Consider the following 21,457-nt stretch of genomic DNA (forward strand, 5'->3'; position numbering starts at 1 on the left):
AAAATTAGTAAGTTAAACTAATACAGAGGGTGAGCCTTAAGTTCTTTTAAATGTTTAATATTACCTATAAACTTTGTGAGCTATTTTTACTTTAAAACAGAAATCTAGCTCTTGCTCAATTACATAATTTATATTGGACTGTAAGGTTGATCTGTGAATTTAACAGACTGAATTCTTTTAAATATTTAAAATATATACTTAAAACACCAACATGCACAGATTTCATGACAAAAAATATTGATGCAAAGTTTAATGTTTGCATATTAACTATAGTTAATTCTAAATCTTCCTGTGCTAACCCACTATATCAAGCATTTTGAAGCATCCTTTCCCATATTGTCCAGGATGCTACCTATATCCTGGTAGGACACTCCTCATCCATATTTACAGTGACTATTGTAATACCTTCTGCAGCTGGGGCATCAGAGCTTTCCTAGGTACCATGATCCATACTCCTGTGTTTGAGTCATATCATTACTACTTTTTGCATCTACCTAGTGAAATCTGCAACCCCTGTGCCATCCTACACAAGAGAACTGCAGCGCCCTCAGGGCTCCAACCAGCAACAGCTCCGGCCTCTAAAACTCCAGCCTTTGAACTCCACTGGTTGTAAAAACTCATGAAAGTCAGCCCCTTTCATTTTCCTAGTCGTAGGAAAATTACTTTTGTGTAGCTACATTACTTGACTGAATTTTATAATTGCTTTGGCTGTTAAAATAATTATCTTTCCATGTAGATCTTATGATCTTTAACTTAATGGAATCTTGTCTTTTTTTTTTCCCCCATATTTTCCCATCTAAGGATATTAAAACTTTTTGGAGGTTCTTAATAATTTTAGATATCACTTATGTCTGTGTATACTCAAAATGTTTAAGGCCATCCTAACTGAAAGAAATATTATGAAAATGAAGTACAACATTATAGGAAGATTGAAAGTAATAATTTTCTAGGCATTTTTAGGTATTCTTATTTTCCTTTCAAATCTTCCTCTTTTTTAAAAAAATTCTCCTTTATGGGGCACCTGGGGGGCTCAGTTGGTTAAGTGTCCAACTCTTGGTCTCAGCTCAGGTCATGATTTCGGGGTCATGGGATCAAGACCCGCATAGGATTCTGTGCTCAGCTGGGAGTCTGCTTGGGATTCTCTCCCTCTGCTCCATCCTGCCTCTCTCTCTAATAAAAAATAAATTTAAAAATCTTTTTAAAAAAATTCTCCTTTACCTCAACTAGGATCCCCATCCTGTGGTTACTCTTCCCTTAATAGCTAAAGCCTTCAGGTCTCTTTATAGCCAGGTACTCTGGTACCCTAGAGGCAAGTTAGCAGGTCACCTGCTAGGACACCAGTAGTTTAGCTAGCAAATCATCACATGGGATGAACCACAATATGGAAGCTTTCCTGTTCTTGTTTCTGTTCTTATTCGACAAAATTTTGGCTAAAACCACATTCATAGATAATATGGTATCATGTATCTAGTCCCCCCATTAAGTCAAGCATTTTGCTGACTCAGAGGGAATCAATGTGTGATAAAACATAGCATACCCTCACTTCTAAAGGTTGTGTTGTTTTTTTTTTTTCTCCTGTGGCAGTCTTTTTAATGTTTTCCCAGTTACCTATTCCAGTTTGAGCCAGTTAAGCCCTCAGCTGAAGGGTATGCTTCTGCCTTTAGACAGTTTTCCGGCCGGTTTTTTTACCTACTCCAACCTCCTTTTTGAAGATGATTTCTAAAATGTGTCACCTCTTACTTTAAAACATTATGGTGTATCAAATATTTTAAATGAAATGAATTATAGAGTTTTCTCTACATATAATGTATAATTATCCAGAGAACATATATGAATGCAGATAAAATGTTTAAAACACATTAAAATATTATTATCTTCCTAATCAATTATTATTACTTTGTACTCATCCGGCACACAAAAAGTATTGACTTTTATTATTATCCTATTTGTCATTTTTGTCTTAATAAAAAATTATTTCAAGATATTGAATACTTCCTAAAATCATTTGCCACCTTTGGCAACATTCAAAATAATATATTTTGGGCACTGAAGTTTGTTTTAAAGATGTGATTATAAAAAGGTTTTAAGGAACCGTAGTGTTGTAGGAATGAATTTCCCAAAGAGACTAATTTTAGGGGTCCACCATTCATTTTGATAAAGAGCACTCCTTGCCTATACCTAGTATATAATAAATTTAAAAATAACTTTTGAAATTCTGTTATATGCCTGGATATTGTGCTAGGCTCTGGAAATACAAGAACAAACAAGGCATACTTTTGGCTCTTAATTGTTTATAGCCCAGTGTTCTAAAGTTAATAATTTTTGGCAAACTGTTATGTGAAAATCTTTTATACCACTCCTTTAGTTATGCCTGGAAAAAGCCTGAAAAGCTCAAGAATATTTCCATTTTTCCTTGAAGGATATAGAACCTGATGCCTAACCTCATTTTATCTATTTGCTTCCAGCGAAGTCGTGAAAATGAAAAAGAGGTATGAAGTGGGTTTGGACAAACTGGATTCTGCCGCATCTCAAGTAGCCACAATGCAAATTGAGTTGGAGGCGCTACATCCTCAGTTAAAAGTTGCTAGCAAAGAGGTGGATGAAATGATGGCAATCATCGAGACGGAGTCTGTAGAAGTTGCCAAAACTGAAAAAGTAGTGAAAGCTGATGAAACAATAGCAAATGAACAAGCTATGGCCGCCAAAGCCATCAAAGACGAATGTGACGCGGACCTGGCAGAGGCCCTGCCCATCTTGGAGTCAGCACTGTCTGCCCTGGATACTCTCACTGCGCAGGTGAGAGCACAGCCACACCCTTGCTGGGACACACAGCCTGGCAGCTCAAGAAAGTGTTCACCACTGGGGGCTACGATCAAGTCTGTCTCTCCAAATTAGTCTCCACATTTAATGCAATCGAAATCATTTTCAAATTAGCAAAAGAATTTCCTAACTGACCTGAAAAAAGAAGTGCATGTGCATGACTAAGAATTTTGGAAAAGGAGGAAGCTGCCGAATTTTAGAACCTACCCTAAAACCTCTGTTATTTCAGGAACTTTGCACAACAACTTTGCAGTACAATGGTGGACAGAGGCATAAGACCTAAGTGTGTATTTTATTTCTAAGGTGCACCTTTTTCATATTTAGACACTTTCATAATTGGCATACACCTTACAGTGGATGTGATAACATATCGCGTTAATGTTTGTGTTGGGTTTTTTAAATTTTTGTGATAATAATATGGCCTACAATGTTATACTTTATAATAGCATGTCTTAGATTGGATGAAATGCGGTATTAAAAATTTAGACATCAGAGGGGAATAGTTCAATTAAGAAAGATAAAGGTGAATTTTTAAACATAGTGTTGAGAATTGTGCTAAACTTTTGGGTGAGGAGAGACTATTAAGTTCTTTCTTCACACCTACTCCAATATAGACTTCAGAGTGATTAAAATTTAAATATAAATAATTACACTACTATGAAATAGTAGAAAATGCAGATCCTGTTTATATCTTGGTGTGGATCAGGACCTTGGATTTCTTAGATGTGAGAGAAATCAGGAAAAAAAAGCTAAGCAAAACTGTAATATATATGCTCTGGATACTCTTTTTTTCATAACTGATAATTAGTTTTTTTTAAGTTATAAATTTTAGTACCTGAAACCAACACATTTTGTTTGATATAAACATCACAGACAGAAGTGTAGAAACACTCGGGGGAAATATTTGACCTAGATGGCAAACAAAAGATTAATATGCCTCTATGTAAAAAGCTCTTACAAATCAATAAGACAAAAATAGCTGTAAGATAAGATAGTAAATGATACAAAGAAGTAATTCACAAAAGAGGAAATACAAATAGTCAATAAACATATGAAAATGTATCCTACCTCACTTGTATTTTTAAAAAAACAGATTAATAAAGGATTTCTTTGGCTTATCAGAATGCTTGCCCTTGCTGCTGAGGGTATATGTAGTAAAACAGGAACCCTTAGATACTTTCTGGAGAGTAGATTGTCAATAGGTGTCAAAAGCTTTAAAAATAAAGGATACGAAGTTCTTAATTCAACATGGCAATTGTAATAGTAAAAAAAAATAGAGGAAAAATATAGATAGGGCATGAGAATTATGGCTCATGTCTATACATGAGAAGGTCATGCAGCCATTAAAATGATGTAGGTGTTTCATAGCATGTAAGGATGTTCATTATATCTTACTATTGAAATACGAAAAGTTTTAAAACAGCATGTATGTTATGTAGACTATAATTCCATTGGTCAAAATGTAGCATATTCACTAGTTTATAGCATATATACATAGAAAAATATATAGAAGAAGTATAAATAAAAAACATTTGCAGTAGTTAACTAGATATTATGGGATTATAGGAGATCTTAGTATGTATAATTTCTCTGTATTTTTCTAATGGTTGCATCTATTACTTCCATAATTTTCAAGAAGCTACAACACTCTTATTTTGCAACAGCCAAATTTCCCTTATGTGTTCTTGAAGTAGACTTTATGTCATAAGTAATCTCACATTAGGGTATATTTCCATTATTCTTTTTTGTTTCCAACTTTCCCTTTTGGACAAACTTCTCAATGCTTTTTTGACAGAATTCTATCACTGTTACCATTTCTACCCAATGAACAGAGTGACTATCTTATGATTTAGTTTGAAAATAAGAGCCAGTTACAAGTAACGCATAAACAGTTCTTTTTTAATAATTAGCATGTTGTTATTTCAAGGACATTACAGTGGTAAAATCCATGAAGAGTCCTCCTGCTGGTGTCAAGCTTGTTATGGAAGCTATATGCATCTTGAAAGGCATCAAAGCTGACAAAATCCCTGACCCAACCGGTTCAGGAAAAAAAATAGAAGATTTCTGGGGTCCAGCTAAGAGACTTCTTGGTGACATTCGATTTCTACAGTCACTTCATGAATATGACAAGGACAACATTCCTGCAGCATATATGAATATCATAAGAAAAAATTATATTCCAAATCCAGATTTTGTTCCAGAAAAGATTAGAAATGCTTCCACTGCAGCCGAAGGTCTGTGCAAATGGGTCATAGCAATGGATTCGTATGATAAGTAAGTACTAACAACAACAACAACAACAACAACAAAACCCTGTGTTTTATTTTCCTGTTTGGTCATTTAGACACTATAAAACTTAAAAGCTATACAGGTGAGAGGCTCCTGGAAAATCATGTCTAGTATCTGCTATGTGTGTACATATTTCCTAGAGGCAAGACCATAACAATTATTTAGTATAATACAGTGATGCTTAAACATTTTTTGGACTCAGGAACCCTTTATACTCTTAAAAATTCTTGAAGATGCAAAAAACATTTTTTTTATTAAAGATCTAATTTATTTGTCGAGAGAGAGAACACAAACAAGGGGAGCAGCAGGCTCCCCACTGAGCTCGAGGAGCCTGATGTGGGACTCGATCCCAGGACCCTGAGATCATGACCTGAGCTGAAGCAGACGCTTAACTGACTGAGCCATCTAGGCATCCCATGAAAAACTTGTTTATCTACCATATTAGAAGTTGAAATAGAGAAATTTTAAAACAGTATTAATTCATAAAGACATTACATGTTACATAAATAACTTATTTTTTTAATTCACATTTTTCACAAAAAAAATTAGGAAAACAGTAGTGGTGTTTTATATTTTTGCAAATCTCTTCAATATGTGGCCAGTAGAAGATAGCTGGACTCTCAAATCTGCATCTTCATTCAATCTTTTGCAATATGTTGTTTCAGTTGAAATATATGAAGAAAATACAGCCTCACACAGATGTTTAGTTAGACAAGAGAAGATGTTATGGACTCCCCGAAGGGGATGAAGCATGTCTTGGACCACATTTTGAAAACCACTAGTATAATATATATTCTTTGTAAGACAAGGAGTCTTTTCTGGTGATTGTATGAGAACCACTTATATTGTGTACAAAACAGCAAAAATTACTGGTTGTTCTTCAAAAAACGACTATTACAGGATGTCTTTCAAATTCACACACAATTTGAATCATTGTATATATAGTTATACACTGTATATGTTTTGGACCATGACGTGTTAATGATAAATTTTAATTTAATATTTTATCATTTGTTTAGAAAGCTAACATCACTGACCCCGTTTTCCAGATAGAAGATAATTTAGATCCATTCTTTTTCTTATATAGTCCCTTCTATTACTGACATACGTATTTATGAGATGGCTGGTTTTAATTAAAGATGTATTCTGAAAATTTTTAAAAACCAAAATGACATAGATGAAACACCTCACCTCCTAAGAATTAAGCTTTAATGAAATAGACTAGTTTTCATAAACACTGCAATATTTTACATGAATAGACTATTTTCCTTTTGAAAACCACCAATATTCATACTGTCAATAATCTAATACTTTATATTAGGTAAAAAAATTACTTATTTGAAAATGTTATTCATATTTGATATCTATTTGAATCATTTCTTATGTGCTGGGGTCAGGTGTGATAGCTCAATGAAATATGGAATATGGAAACCAGCAGAGGTTTTGCCTCAAGATGTGTTTTGAGTTATAGTAAGCATAGAAAAACAAATTCAGTGTAGAAAGTGTACTACAGTATAAAAGGTATCTCTAATTTTCTGATTTTACTTTTTGCAGAGTGGCAAAAATAGTAGCTCCTAAAAAGATAAAACTGGCTGCTGCCGAAGGGGAGCTTAAAATTGCTATGGATGGTCTTTGTAAGAAGCAGGCCGCCCTGCGCGAAGTTCAGGCCAAGCTGGCCAAGCTTCAGGACACCCTTGAGCTGAATAAGCAGAAGAAGGCTGATTTGGAAAACCAGGTATGTGACACTGTAGACAAATACGGGCGAAGTCTAATTACTTTAGTAAGAATGATGCTTGCGCCAGCAAGTAATAGCTACATCTCCTGTTTTCTTCCTGGTTGGGGATTGGCAAACGATGGCCCACAGGCCAAATCCAGCATTGCCCATTTTTGTATGGCCCACAAGCTAATATATAATAATAATAATAAATAGTTTTGACATTTTTTTAATGATTATATAGTAAATGGTTGTATAAATACCTGCCTAATAGCATCAGTTTTGCCTCTCGATCCACAAAATCCCAAATTTTTAGTTTTGCGGCCCTTTCCCCCCAAAAGAAGTCAATCATCTCTACCTTAGATTACCAGAATATTGAGCTAGATTATTTAAATAATTCTTCACTTCATAGGTAAGGAAATGGAGAACCAAAATATTAGGTTGTGTAAGAGGTAATGGCAGAGCGGAGATAAGAACTCAATACCCAGAAACATACTGTGTCCCCTGAAAATTATTTTAAGACTAAAAAAGGTGATACTGTTTATAATAAGTAACTGCTCAAGTCTAATTATGTTCTGGGGGAAAAAAAGTCAAAATATTTTATAAAGTCAATATTTATTGAGTGCTTACTCTGCTAGTCACGGTTGTTCTGAGAACAATATGTATTATCTCATTTATTCTCGAGTCACGGTTCTTCTGGGAACAGTATGTATTATCTCATTTATTCTCAAAACAGCCTTCTGAGGGAGGTCATCTTTTTGTATCATTTTGTAGAAACTAAAGCATAGGAAGGTTAAGTAACTTGCCTATGGTCAACCCAGCTTCTAAGCCTGAAGGCTAAAATCTGACTTTAATAGCTGTGCTCTTTCCCAGACTTTTTTCCCATAGGATATGACCACAAATTCTGTATTTATACAAATTTATACAAATTCTGTATTTATACAAATGCTCATCTTTAGAAATATTACTTACTACAGGGCATGATGTCCGAGTGGTCAGTTTTAGTTTAAACAATGTAATAGGTGGGTGTGTGGTTTACTGTAAACATTTGCCAACTTCATTGTATGTTTGAAATTTTTTATTTTTTGTGATAAAATGTTGGAAATCATGATCATGTAAAATGAATATATGCTTATATGTGTACTAAAAATCTGCTTTTAGAGGCAAAATTTTAGTTAAAATATTTTTATTTAGTAATTTCTGATGGCAACTTTACTGTAGTCCAATACATGATTCAATATATTATAAACATTACTGAAAAAAGAATGAAGAGAGAAGCCAGGAAGACAGAAGATATTAAAAGAGGGAAAATTAAAGGACAAAATATTTAAATTTAGGAAGTATCAAAAATATCCCCAATTACATACTGTTGCTTTTTCAAGCCTATCTTTAGATAAACCAATTTAGTATTTTATATCTTTTGGTCTAAAAGCATTTATTTAATATAAATATTAATAGCATTAGGAAAAAGTATAAGCCAAATTCTTATTCCACAGTAATTTAAATGCCTCTGCTTTTATCAATTGTTTACTTTCTCTCTTCATGTCAGTCATTTCATTTTGAACCTTAAGCTAACCTTTGCTTACTCTTGTCTTTATTCAAGAATAACGAGGCTAAGTCACTTAAAATTAAACTACAATAATTCAGGAATTCTACTGGAATATTGCCATTGCATGGGTTGAAATGGCTTTTCCCCAAGTTTTCCACCTTCATAATTATCCTTTTTCTTTTTTTAATCACATTGCTTAATTACGCATAATCAAATTTGGTTGACAGTCTTCTGCACAAAGTAGGCTCTCAGCTATTGATTGATGTCCTAATTGAAGGTTAATTGCAAGTGTGTGAGTAGGTTGACACAATTTAACAACTTGAAAATTGTGCTTTGCAAGTAATCGTAAATTATTACAACTTTTAAACATTTAACCTTTAAAATTATCGCTAAGTCAACCATAAGTTAAATGAGGGGAAGATTTTGATAGAACATTTGAAATAAAATGCATTTCGAGTATTTAAATTTGAGGGAAAACATTTATATTTGCAAGAGAATGTCCTTTATTACATAAGCAAATTTCAGTGTCTCCTACTGTAGATCATTCCCTTAAATAGAGCTATTCTTGCGTTATGTGATGAATATCCTCTAAAAATATCATAAATTGTGTATACTTCATTATACATACTTACTGCACATACTTTATTATGAACACAATTCTCAAATGTCATGGACTTGCCAGTCTTCATAGTGAGATAGCTCACAGTTTTTTAGAGAGTTAAAAAAAATTCCAGATGAAAGTTCGTAATTAAAAAATGAACTTATCTCGGAGGCCAAAATCTTGCAGAAATTTTCACTTATTTTCTACCTGTGGATGTTGATAAGAGCTGACTTTTATTTTTGAGGTTGACTTGTGCAGCAAAAAGCTAGAACGAGCCGAGCAGCTGATTGGAGGCCTTGGGGGTGAGAAAACACGCTGGAGCCTTACAGCTTTGGAGTTGGGGCAGTTGTACATCAACCTGACAGGTGACATCCTCATTTCCTCAGGAGTTGTTGCTTACCTAGGTGCCTTTACATCGAGCTATCGACAGGTAAAGAATACTAGTCGATTTCTAAGGTCTCATCCTGACCCTCCCATTTTAGCCAGTACTGACTAATCTTAGGGGATTTTGTTGGCTTGCTTTTTGTTTTTTTGGTAAGTATGAAGAACAAATGTTTCCAAGTGATTTCTATCTAGTTGTGTATTTTAGTTATTCTGTAAATTGGCTTGATAGCCATAAGATGCCATATCAAATATTCTTCTAAAATCAAATTGTTTTAGAAACAAAAACACTGACTTTAAAAGGTAACATGAAATGGTAGGCCCTTAATGACAGAATTTCAGTTCCTAAACAAGTATAAAGATATCAGGATTTTTTTTTTTTACATCTTTTTTTTGGTGTGTGTGTTTGTGTGTGTAATCAACTACTCTCTATGAGTCTCAATAATGAATCATTTCAAAAATCACTTCGGACACTAAAACTTCAGGGGAGGAAAAGGCAAGCTGGCCTAGAACTGAATCTGTAAGTGGCTTCTTTTCTTAGAAAACAAATGCCAAGTGTCCTGCTTCGAATTACCACCCCTTTGATGGATTCTGCCTCATTCTTTGTGACCCAGTTCCCATTTCTATTTCTTCTTCCTGCTTTTTCCTTTCCTCCTTTCAGTCCATTCCTGAATGAGACCCCATATTGTTCAGCTCTCTTTTGAAAAATTGAACTGGAATCCGACCCAGAACATGGCCCTGTCAAAGCAGGAGGAGAGACTTAGAAAAATTAAAAGTACTGAAAGAAAAAGAAAAGGAGGGTAATGAGAATAAGTAGAAGAGAGAAATTTTAAAACATTTGGCAATAGCTTCTGGTGTCAAGCAAGTAGAAAAAGAATAAATGATAACTCACTTTTTGTTTTTCTTTTTTTACATAACATTTGCTTTTACCTGGTCTCAGCTGAGCCTTACTTAATTTGGGAGCTTTCTGTTAAGTAGGGTTGATTCTTGGAGGCCATGGTTTTAGTTTGTTTATTTTCAACCAAACCGATTTAAAATCTTCATATATATGGTCTTTCTGTCTCTTTGGGATCTGGTTGCCCTGGTCCTGGTACATGACCTTCATATTCTTCCTCACTTTGTTCATTTGTATCTTTGAATAACTGTTTGCTGCTAAGGCATTAACATCTTGTAGCTCAAACAGTTAATGTTTAGCATGAAACTATCTGGTAATAGGTTTGTTTGCTCTATGGTTTCAGAGACTGAGGCTTATAAAGATGAAGGGAATTGCTTAGAGCCACATAGCTGGTTACTGACACAGCAGGAATGAGACTTGTAGTCCCTTGAATCCTCATTTAGCACCCTTTCTACTCTCCTAAATCAACTTGGAACAATGGAGGGGGTAGCGGCGGCCACCTTCCCCTTCCTGCTGGTTCCCAACACACCCTTGGGCACCTGCACTGGCTCCTGCTTAGCATCCCAGAGCCATGCTGAAAGTCCCCTGCCTCCCCACCCTGCCCTCTCTGACACACGTGTTCCGAGGCCCTGGATCTTGCTGACTGCACAAACAACCACTTCCAGAGCCCTGAGGTCCAGAACTGAGAGCTTGGAGTTTCCTGGCAGAAGCACAGTGACACTCAAGCTAGACACAGATACAGCCAAAACTCCGAGCTCCTACGAACTCACATCCTCTGTCCTCACCCCTGATTCAAACAGCCGTGTCATCCCATCCCAGTTCATCTCTGTGAAGGCTTGAAGGCAATTTTACCCCTGCCTTGCTTCACTATAGCTACCTAGGCTCTTACTTTTCTTGAGTCTCTAAGGTTGCTGTTCCTTCCTGTGAATGTGTTCTCTATGTCCCCCTCTGACCAGCCCCCTCTCTCGGGTCAGGGCAGCTGTTGGGTTACACCCCATCAAAATTTTCCCATTCAGTTGTAAGCATAAGGTTATAGCAGCGAGTTCAGTGTCTGCCCAGATGCCTGCCTGGCTTCCTGCACTTTCATGTCCAAAACCAGCACCTGTGGCTCTTTGTTGGCAGACTTCCCTTGGGTTCTTAGAATCCACTTTGTCCAGTGTTTGGAGAGCTGGAATTGCCTGGGGATTTATCTCCCACTAGGGCGTGCCTGGATGAATGACTGACAGAGGTGGGAGCATGAGAGTCGGCCTCCCTTCCCTCTGGTTGGAACAGCGCTAAGAACTAACTTATCCTCCCTGTGGAGGATAAGCCACCCGCTGTAGAACTTTGGCTGATCCCTCACCTTGTGTTGGCTTCTTCCCAGTCCTTGCACTGCTCCCCCTAGCATCCCTTCCTTAATAAATCTTCATCTCAGAGTCTGCTTCTGGGAAACCCAACTAAGATAAAAAAGCCTTCCAACAATCTTGGTTCTTTTTGAGCATCAAAGTCTCGGGATACCAAGAGCCCTCGATAAATAACTGGATCCCCTCCTTCCAAGCTTAAATCTGAGTAGCTGTTAATTATTCATCAACCCCTTTGTAGAACTTCTGGCACTCTTCATAAATAAGACATAGAAAACTCCAATTCTTCTAGCATAACTGGGCCCAGGGTACTTTAATTGCCGTGCCCATGCCAATCTCTGAAACAGAATCCTACAGTGCTGTGAGGACACGTAAGCCCTAGAGTTGAATTAATTTGAACTTTCTCAATTTCCCTGCCAACAGTCAAAGTCAGAACTGTGTTGTTGGTGGTGGATATTTTCACCAAGGTGACACTCCTAATGGTCACTTTTTCATTTCTACCATCTACTGCACCAGCTGACTACTAGCCAAGGCTTGTATTTAGAGATGCTTGTTCAGAGCATCTCATGTTCGTTTCAGTTACTGTCTGCTGCTGTACCTTTTAGACATATAATTGGGCCACTTAAATTTCTAATCCACAAATATGATAAAATCGAATAAAAGATGTGAGCAAAATGCGTGAAAGGGTTCAAAAGGTACAGATTTCTAGGTATAAAATAAGTCCTGGGATGTAATGTATAGCATGATGACTATAGTTAATAATACTGTATTGTATATTTGAAAGTTACTAAGATCTTAAAAGGTTTCATAAGAAAAACATTTTTGTAAATATGGTGATGGATGTTAACTAGACTTACTATGATGGGTTCACAATATATACAAAGAGTGAATCATCATGTTGTGACTACTATCATGTTATATGTCCATTATATTTTTAAGAAAGAGACGAAAAAATAGAAAATAAATCTATAATGACATAAATTAATACATTTTAAAAATGAGTGCCTGACAAAGCTAGATCCTTACAATTACAAGTACCTCCCCACAAAATGCCTCTTCATTACAGAGGGAAGGGGGCAAGGCAATGCCGAAGCTGTAGTACAGTATTTCACAAGAGCTGCCTTCATTCAGTTTTGAATCCTGATTAAAAACTCTGAATTCCTCTTTGGGGTAGTTTGCTCAGCCCTCACCCCAACCATTTCCCTTCTCAGGCTCTAATACTCCAGGTTATAATAGACACTCAACTTACAGAGGCCCTCAGCAACCTAACGCTGGCGAGGGGGGCGGGGGGGGCAGCCCCTCCTCTGCCGCACCTGTGGAATTCCTCACACGACCCCATCCCCGGGAAGCCTGTGCAGCCTAGCCAACCCTCCCGCGTTCTGCTTGCGTACATAACCACCTGTTACAGTTTCACCTGTGCTGTTACCCTGTATCTGGGCGCAGCCCCCTGAGAGGCAGCTTTCCCTCATTTGGCAATACAACTAACAAGAAGTTCTGCTTTTCATCTGAGTGTCTTATGTTGTGTCCCACCTTCCAAAGAAGCTTTAATTATATCCGAGATCCTACAATTATGAGATAGAAGCCCGGCAGGCAGCACCTTAATCGAGTGATAAAAATCAGTGTCATCGGTAAATGAACAATTGGAAATCCCGTACGTACCACGTACCATGAAGGGATGCAATGAACACGACATCATTTCTATGATATTCCTGCAAAGGTGCATAACTTGAATTGAATCATGGGGGAACATCATAGAGACGCAACTGTGGGACCTTCTACAAAATAAATGATCAAGGTCCTGAAAGTCATCAACTGCCCCTCACCCATTGTGGCCTTTCATGGCAAACCTAAGAGAATGTTGGTGGAGGCTGCTCAGCAGGAGCCCAAGGCAGATGGTGGTGCCCACTGTGCCCATAGCATTGTCCTCTGCCTGTCGGCGGATACTGACACCTTGTGTGTCTGGGTCTCCTCCCCATGTCTCTTCCTCACCTCTATTTCCTCTGGTCATGTCTTTCACTGTTTCTGAACTTATTGATATGTAGCCTCAAATTGGACCTTGACTTCTGACTTCCTGAGTGTGAACCTGGACTGGAAGTACCTTTTTGATTTCTGAGCAGCCTAGCACACTGTGCCCCAGGTGGGATGTCCCAAACTCCAGTATATGTCCTGATCCTTGGCGCCTGATAGTCCTGCCATGGTCCCTTCCCTACCGGGCATGCAAGAGACAGAAAAACTTGTTTTTCTGTGTCCCCTACCAGTTTAAAGTAGATTTACTTTTATTCCATAATACTGTATTAAGGCTTGCCAGATATTTGTAATTTAAAGAAAATGTATAGAATAATGATGGTCTCCAGCTACTTTGTCAAGTGCAGCTGTAGAATAAAAATTGACAATTGTTTTTTTCGGTTGCAAAATTCTGACTTCAACTTCACTATTAAGTGGTGTATCTAAAATTAACATTGGATATCGTTCATTTTCATTTGAATGCATAGTGGACCTTCTAAATTATAATTTGAAAAAATCTGATAAATTGGTTTTGAGGTGCAGTTTCAACAATGGTTTGTTGACTCAAGGAATAAAGTGTAATTGAGGAATTTACGAAGTATTCATTTGGTGATCTCCAGCTTCATTTTTGTATCTCTCTGTATGTCTTAAAGAACCAAATCAAGGAGTGGACAAATTTGTGCAAAAGCAAAGACATTCCCTGCTCTGATGATTATTCTCTTATGGGTATCCTGGGAGAAGCTGTGACAATTCGAACCTGGAATATTGCTGGGTTACCTTCCGACTCATTTTCCATTGATAACGGGATCATCATAATGTAAGGAAAATACTTTTCTCACAAGTGATCTCTATTAATCAGTTGATTTATTTATCCATGCATCTTTTTAACAATTATAGCTAGAAAACTTTTATAGTATTGAAAAATTTTTACTTAAATCATTAATTAGCTAAATTAAATATGAATAATCACTTCCTTCTCCTAGTAATGTTAGAATGATGGCATATTGGAGACTGTAGTAAACAACCAAAAACCCTAATGACTTTTACTTAATTTTTAATCAGCTTTTGGCAAATGGAGCAAAACCCTACCATGAGTAAATGAAGTCCAAAATATTTATTCCCATAAAATTGCAGGGTTTTTGTTATTGCAGGTTAATGAAATGTGCAGCAGTGGGTTGTTGGTAGTGATGGGTTCAGGTGTACCAAATTCTTAGTCCCTGCTGTGTGTGGGACTAGCTTCAATGATATGGATACATTTCTGGTCCTGGGCTGATTGGGACATTCAAGATATAGTGGATGCTATTCCTGGAATGTCCTGGTTAGTAGACAAATCCCATGGAAATCGGGCTGGGAGTATACTGCAGGCTCATCCAGCCTCACCTTTTCTGAAGGGCTTATCTCCCAGAAACCAAGGACGTCAGCCTGCCCCAGTATGAAGACAGTCATGATTTGTGTTATTTCCTAGTTCATGTTACCATGGGCCTTCCATCACTGGGCCAGTCTTCCTGGAGGTTTTAGCAGATTAGGATTAGCACAGGTAAACCCTCAGTAGAAATGTTCAGTTCCGTGTTACATGACTATTTTAATTAGTTGTTAGTTTACTACTGAAAAAGTAATTGATGTCCTAGTACTTAAAGAACAAATGGCAGACACATGAATTTTTAAAATAGAATTAACTACTACGTGTGAAGACTGGTTATTCTTAAATTTTGTGTATGTAATATTTATGAAAATTATTCCACAAATTAAAACTCTGATGAACATGTTTCTTTACTGCTCAACAAATGATCCTGATATATATATATGGACTTCTTTAGCATATATTTTCTGAATTGTTCTATAAGGATTTGAGGTGAGTGCAATTTGAATATAAGTAAAAATCTGATAAGACCACCTAGGGGAAATTAAAGAAGTAGTTACTTCTGGTATTTCAGACAAGCTCATCCTTATATTTGGGCCCTGAATTAAATTCAAAGCTTTCTAGTAATTAAGGCAAAAAAGAAAAGCTGTGTCACATGGTTCTCATATTTTTAACCAAGTAAATCATACTTAGACGAACTTTTTCAGGAACTAACCTTAAATGTAATTACTTTATTGATTTGGAGAAAAGACTACAAAGCTTTTCTTTGGGGAATGAAAATTAAGTACTTGGTACTCTGCTTTCATAATCTAAATCAATCCAGACGAGAAATGATAGAATCTAGATAAATGATAAATATGTGCATTAGTTGGCCACTGAAACAGATTTTTAAGTGCGTTTTCACAAGTACAGGATGACAGCCAGTTTTTTAAATTGTTTAACAAGTCGGTGGCACCCAGAGAGTCTGTGTTGATGTCATAATGTGAGAATACAATTAGACATTGACACAGATGGGAGGTTTCTGAAAGTTTGGAAGCCCACTTTTACTTCGCCCAGCTGTATCAGTTAACTTCAGCCTGAAGAATAATCAGATTTTTTCTGGTTTTGCTATTGCTATTTTTTCTCTTTCAGAAAAAATACTTTGCTTTTTCCAAGCACTTGTGAATGTAATTGATCATGTCCCACATAGTGGTAGTTCTGTCTTTATTGTTTGGATTGGCAGGTTATATACGTTTGTTCCACCTGGCAGGATATTTACAACCATGATATTCATTGGAGGCTAAGTATCTTCTTACTTTTCAGCAAATGTACTCTTTCTTTTGGGTCCAGTCATATTTCAATAATAATAGAACATTGATGAATATTTCTGCGTTTAAGATTCCAAACCTTTTAGTGATTGTTTTTCAAGGTAACAAATTCAAACTTCAGGAGAGAAAGAGGTAAAAAATGGTGTAAATGAGCCAGAATTCCCTTACATTGTTTGTAAAAATGTTGAAATATTAGCAGAAAGTTACGGTAGCAACTTTACTAAGAAAGAAATAGTAACATTTTTCATTCTTGGCTTATTTTGTCAGTGTCTTTTGGTAATCTTATACTGAGAGGTTTCGGTAAATAGGCTTAAGGTGATCATTTTGAAGTATCAGATAAGTATCTTATTTACTTGCCTAGTGTGTTCTTCCATTCCCCAGAGATATTTGCTTGATAATGATAATACCTAATACTGAGCACTTACTAAAGACCTAATCCTGTGCTAAGTGCTTTTTACGTACTATTTCAGCTGACTGAAGAGTTGATTATTTAGGGAAAGGGGAAGAATCTATAAAATTAAATAAGTTGGAATATAATTAACTTTTGGAGCTATTGACACCTGAAGGTCCTTGGCTAATCAGAATTTCAAGGGCTAGTGATAACATTAAATGTAATTGGATTGTATCTGAACATTTCACAGAGAAATAGTATTAAGATTGTTTAACCACTTGGTAAGTAAATCAGACCTATATATCTAATACAACTCTGTTTTTTAAAAATGTCTTTTAGTTTTCATTTCTATAGGAGTCAGATAAATTAGATTTATTTCAATAGCAGTAGTAACTGAGAGGAGCACCCACCTTTCATTGTCTGTTTTTATCTATTTTTATGTATGTGTGTAAAAAGGAATATAGCAAAACTCTTTGAGATGCACCTCTGTTATATATTTAAATTCTGTGTCCTTCCATGCAGACTATCCTGAACATGTATTATCACTGTTAGAGGTCTGTATTTTGCAAAAGTCCCAAAGAGCACCAAATAATAATCCTCTCTAGAGAATCCACAAAAGAACAAACAGTGTTAAACTTGGAATGCTGAGTCTATAAAAATTCAGTTTTCATTTGGGAACCAGATTTTAAAGCATTTCTAGATTCAAGAATGTTGGGTGGAGGAAGTAAGAAAATTGTGTGGAGAAAGATGTTGTCTTGTCAAAAAATAAGGCAAAATAATGGAGAGGATTAAACAGTAAATACGGTGCTTGTTCATTTCAAATTCAGGATTTATATTCATCCAAAGAGTGAAGCTGTTTAAACCAATATGTGTTGCATATAGCTCTCCACAATAACTGTTATTAAAACCCCAGTACATTCTTCTCTACTTACCCTGAAGAATGTCTCCTTTGAAATTTTATTCATTTGATATGTTATTCTATAGAAGCCCTAATCTTTAAAAGCAAAATTTGCTTTAAGGGGCCGCTGGGTGGCTCAGTCAGTTGAGTGCTGCACTCTTGCTTTCAGCTCAGGTCATGCGTGATCTCATGGGTGGTGAGATCAAGCCCCACACTGGGCTCCGTGCTCAGTGCAGGGTCTGCTGGATTCTTGCCCTCTTCCTCTCCCTCCCCCTCGCCCCCTCTCCCAGCTCATGTGTGTGGGTGTGGGTGTGCACACGGTGCGTGCTCTCATAAATAAATAAATCTTAAAAATAAATAAAAGCAAAATTTGCTTTAAAAGAAAAAACAACTGAAGTCACAACATTGTCCTGCTTTTGAATCAAAAAGATATTATATTGGGGGTGTTGTTTGGGGAAAATAAGTTTCATATAATTGTTAACTGGGTATGGAACAGCATCTCTGTCTGTATAAATATACCGAGATAGTACTTGTGTAAATATATATATAAATAGTAAATATATAAATATAGAGAGAGATAGTACTGTGTAAACACACACACACACACACACACACACATAATTGTTCCAGCACAACATTTTTTAAAACATTACTTTTTCCGGGGCACCTGGGTGGCTCAGTTGGTTAAGCGGCTGCCTTCGGCTCAGGTCCTGGGATCGAGCCCCACATCAGGCTCCCCCCACTTGGTGGGGAGCCTTCTTCTCCCTCTCCCTCTGCTGCTCCCCCTGCTCATGCTCTCTCTCTCTCTCTGTCAAATAAAGAAATAAAATCTTAAGAACAAAACAAACAAAAAAACACATTACTTTTTCCGTTGAATTGTTTCTACATCTTTGTTGAAAGTCCGTTATCCACATATATGTAGGTCTATTTCTGGATTGTCTATTCTGTTCTATTGATCTACTTTTCTGTCTTGGTGCAAAAACTGCATTGCCTTGATTAGTATAGCTTTATAGTAGGTCTTGAAGTTAGATTATATGTCTTCCAACTTTGCTTTTTTTTTTCAAAATTGTGGTGTCTATTTTTTACCTCTCATTATAAATTTTGGAATCAGTTTTTAAATATCTACAAAAGATCCTTGCTGGAATTTTGATTGGAACTGCATTGAATCTATACATCAATTTGAGAAAAATTGACAATAAGTCTTCTAAAGAAAACACAATATATCCCTGTTTTAAAATTTTTTCATTTTTTTTTTTAATTTTTATTTAAATTCTAGTTAACATATAGTGTAATACTGGTTTCAGGAGTAGAGTTTAGTGACTCATCACTTACATATAACACCCAGTGCTCATCATAACAAATGCCCTCCTAATACCCATCACCCAAGCCCATCCCCCACCAACCTCCCTTCCAGCAACCCTCAGTTTGTTCTCTATCATTAAGAGTTTCTTATGGTGGGGTGCCTGGGTGGCTCAGTCATTAAGCGTCTGCCTTCGGCTCAGGTCATGATCTCAGGGTCCTGGGATCGAGCCCTGCACTGGGCTCCCTGCTCAGTGGGAAGCCCGCTTCTCCCTTTCCCGCTCCCCCTGCTTGTGTTCCCTCTCTCGCTGTCTCTCTCTGTCAAATAAATAAATAAAATCTTTAAAAAAAAAAAAGAGTTTCTTATGGTTTGTTTCCTTCTCTCTCTTTTTTCCTCCCTTCCCATATGTTCATCTGTTTTGTTTCTTAAATTCCACATGTGATATTGTCTTTCTCTGCTTTATTTCACTTAGCATAATATATTCTAGCCCCATCCACATCATCGCAAATGGCAAGATTTCATTCTTTTTGACGGCTGAGTAGTATTCCATTGTGTATATATATATATATATATATATATATATATGCACCACCTCTTTATCCATTCATCAGTCTATGGACATTTGGGCCCTTTCCATAATTTAGCTATAGTTGATAATGCTGCTATAAACATCAGGATGCAGGTACCCCTTTGAATCTGTATCTTTGTATCCTTTGGGTAAATACCTAATAGTGCAATTGCTGGATTATAAGGTGGTTCTATTTTTACCTTTTTGAGGAAACCCCATACTGTTTTCCACAGTGGCTGCACCAGTTTGCTTTCCCACCAACAGTGTAAGAGGGTTCCCCTTTCTCTGTATTCTCGCCAACATCTCTTGTTTCTTGTGTTAATTTTAGCCATTCTGACATGTGTAAGGTGGTATCTCATCATGGTTTTGATTTGATGAGTGATGTTGGGCATCTTTTCATGTGACTGTTAGCCATCTGGATATCTTCTTCGGAAAATGTCTATTCATGTCTTCTGCCCATTTCTGAACTGGATTATTTGTTTTTTGGGTGTTGAGTTTAATAAGTTCTTTATAGATTTTGGATCCTAACCCTTTATCTGATGTCATTTGCAATATCTTCTCCCATTCCATAGGCTTTCTTTTAGTTTTGTTGATTGTTTCTTTTGTTGTGCAGACACTTTTTATCATGTTTCTGTTTTTTTAGATATTCTTGATTTCTTTCATCAGTATTTCATTGTTAGATTTATATCCAATACTTTTTAATTTTGTGTGCTATTGTAAATGGTACTTTAAAAAAGTTTATTCAGTTGTTCATTGCTGGTATTTGAAAAGCAATTGATTTTTGAATATTGACCATGACCTTGTGACCTTGATAAATTCATTTATTAGTTCTAGGATCTTTTATATAGATCATTAGGATATTGTACAGAGACAAACTCTGCAAATAGAGGCACTTTCATTTCTTAATTTCTAATATTATGCCTCTTAATTTTTTTTTCTTGGCTTATGGTACTGTCAAGGACTTTTTTTATTGGCTAGTGTAAGAATACTTGTTATACAAATATAATTTACACTGGCTAATATAATGTTGAATAGGGGAGATGAAATTGCACATTGTTGCCTTTTCCTAATCTTAGGGGAAATGAATTAGCCTTTCACTAAGACATACTGTATCAGCTGTAGGATTTTTTGTACATCCCTTTTATCAGGTAAAGGAAATTCCCTCTGTTCCTAGTTTGCCGAGGGTTTTTATCTTTAATACATGTTAAATTTTGTCAAGTGCTTGTTTTGTGTCTACTGAGATATATTTTTTAAGTTTAGTTTGTTAATATGGTGAACTGTACTGATTGATTTTTTAAATATTTGACTAGCCTTGCTTTTCCAGGATAAACCCTACCTGGTCTTCAAGTATTCTCCTTTTTATATATTTCTGATTCAATTTGCTGGTACTTTGTTGAAGATTTTTCTGTTTATGAGGGATATTGGTATGTGCTTTCTTTTTTTTTTTTTTTTTTTTAATGTCTATACAGTTTCATTATCAAGGTAATGCTGTCCTCATAAAACAAATTGGAAAGTGTTCTCTCCCATTCTATTTTCTGGAAGAGATTATGTAGTATTATCTCTTCCTTAAATGTTTTGCAGAAATAACCAAAGAAACTATTTGTGCCTGGAACTTTCTTTGTTGGGAGATGTTATCTATGATTCCAAATTTAAAAGAGTTGAAGTTATCTTAATAGTTAAAGAAAATTTAAGTTATCTATTATTAAGTGAGTTTTGGTAGTTTCTATCTTTCAAGAAATTGGTCCATTTCAACTAAATTGTCAAATTTGTGGGCATAGAGTTGTTTGTAGTATTCCCTTGCCATCCTTTTAATCTCTGCAGGATCTATAATGATAATCTTCTTTATCATTCCTGATATCAGTAATTAGCATTTTCTTTGCTTATCTTGATCAGTCTAGCTAGAGTTTGATAATTTTTCCAGATCCTATCTAAGAATAAGGCTTTCATTTCATTGTTTTTCTCCATCTTTTTGGTTTTCCATTTTATTGACTTCTGCTTTAATATTTGTTCTTTCCTTATGCTTGTTTTTGGCCTAAACTA

General features: G+C 36.1%; 1 protein-coding gene across 1 annotated transcript in view; it reads left to right on the top strand.

The window, feature by feature from the left end:
- Positions 1 to 21,457, top strand: part of DNAH7 (dynein axonemal heavy chain 7) — a 260,029-nt gene that overhangs the window by 161,289 nt on the left and 77,283 nt on the right. Inside the window, exons 43-47 of the mRNA XM_032405789.1 lie at positions 2,466 to 2,796; positions 4,748 to 5,094; positions 6,664 to 6,844; positions 9,218 to 9,403; positions 14,247 to 14,410. Coding sequence (XP_032261680.1) covers positions 2,466 to 2,796; positions 4,748 to 5,094; positions 6,664 to 6,844; positions 9,218 to 9,403; positions 14,247 to 14,410 — 1,209 coding nt within the window. The remainder of the gene's footprint in view (positions 1 to 2,465; positions 2,797 to 4,747; positions 5,095 to 6,663; positions 6,845 to 9,217; positions 9,404 to 14,246; positions 14,411 to 21,457) is intronic.

Source organism: Phoca vitulina, unplaced genomic scaffold, assembly GCF_004348235.1.
Source record: "Phoca vitulina isolate PV1807 unplaced genomic scaffold, GSC_HSeal_1.0 scaffold1, whole genome shotgun sequence".
Lineage (NCBI taxonomy): Eukaryota > Metazoa > Chordata > Mammalia > Carnivora > Phocidae > Phoca > Phoca vitulina.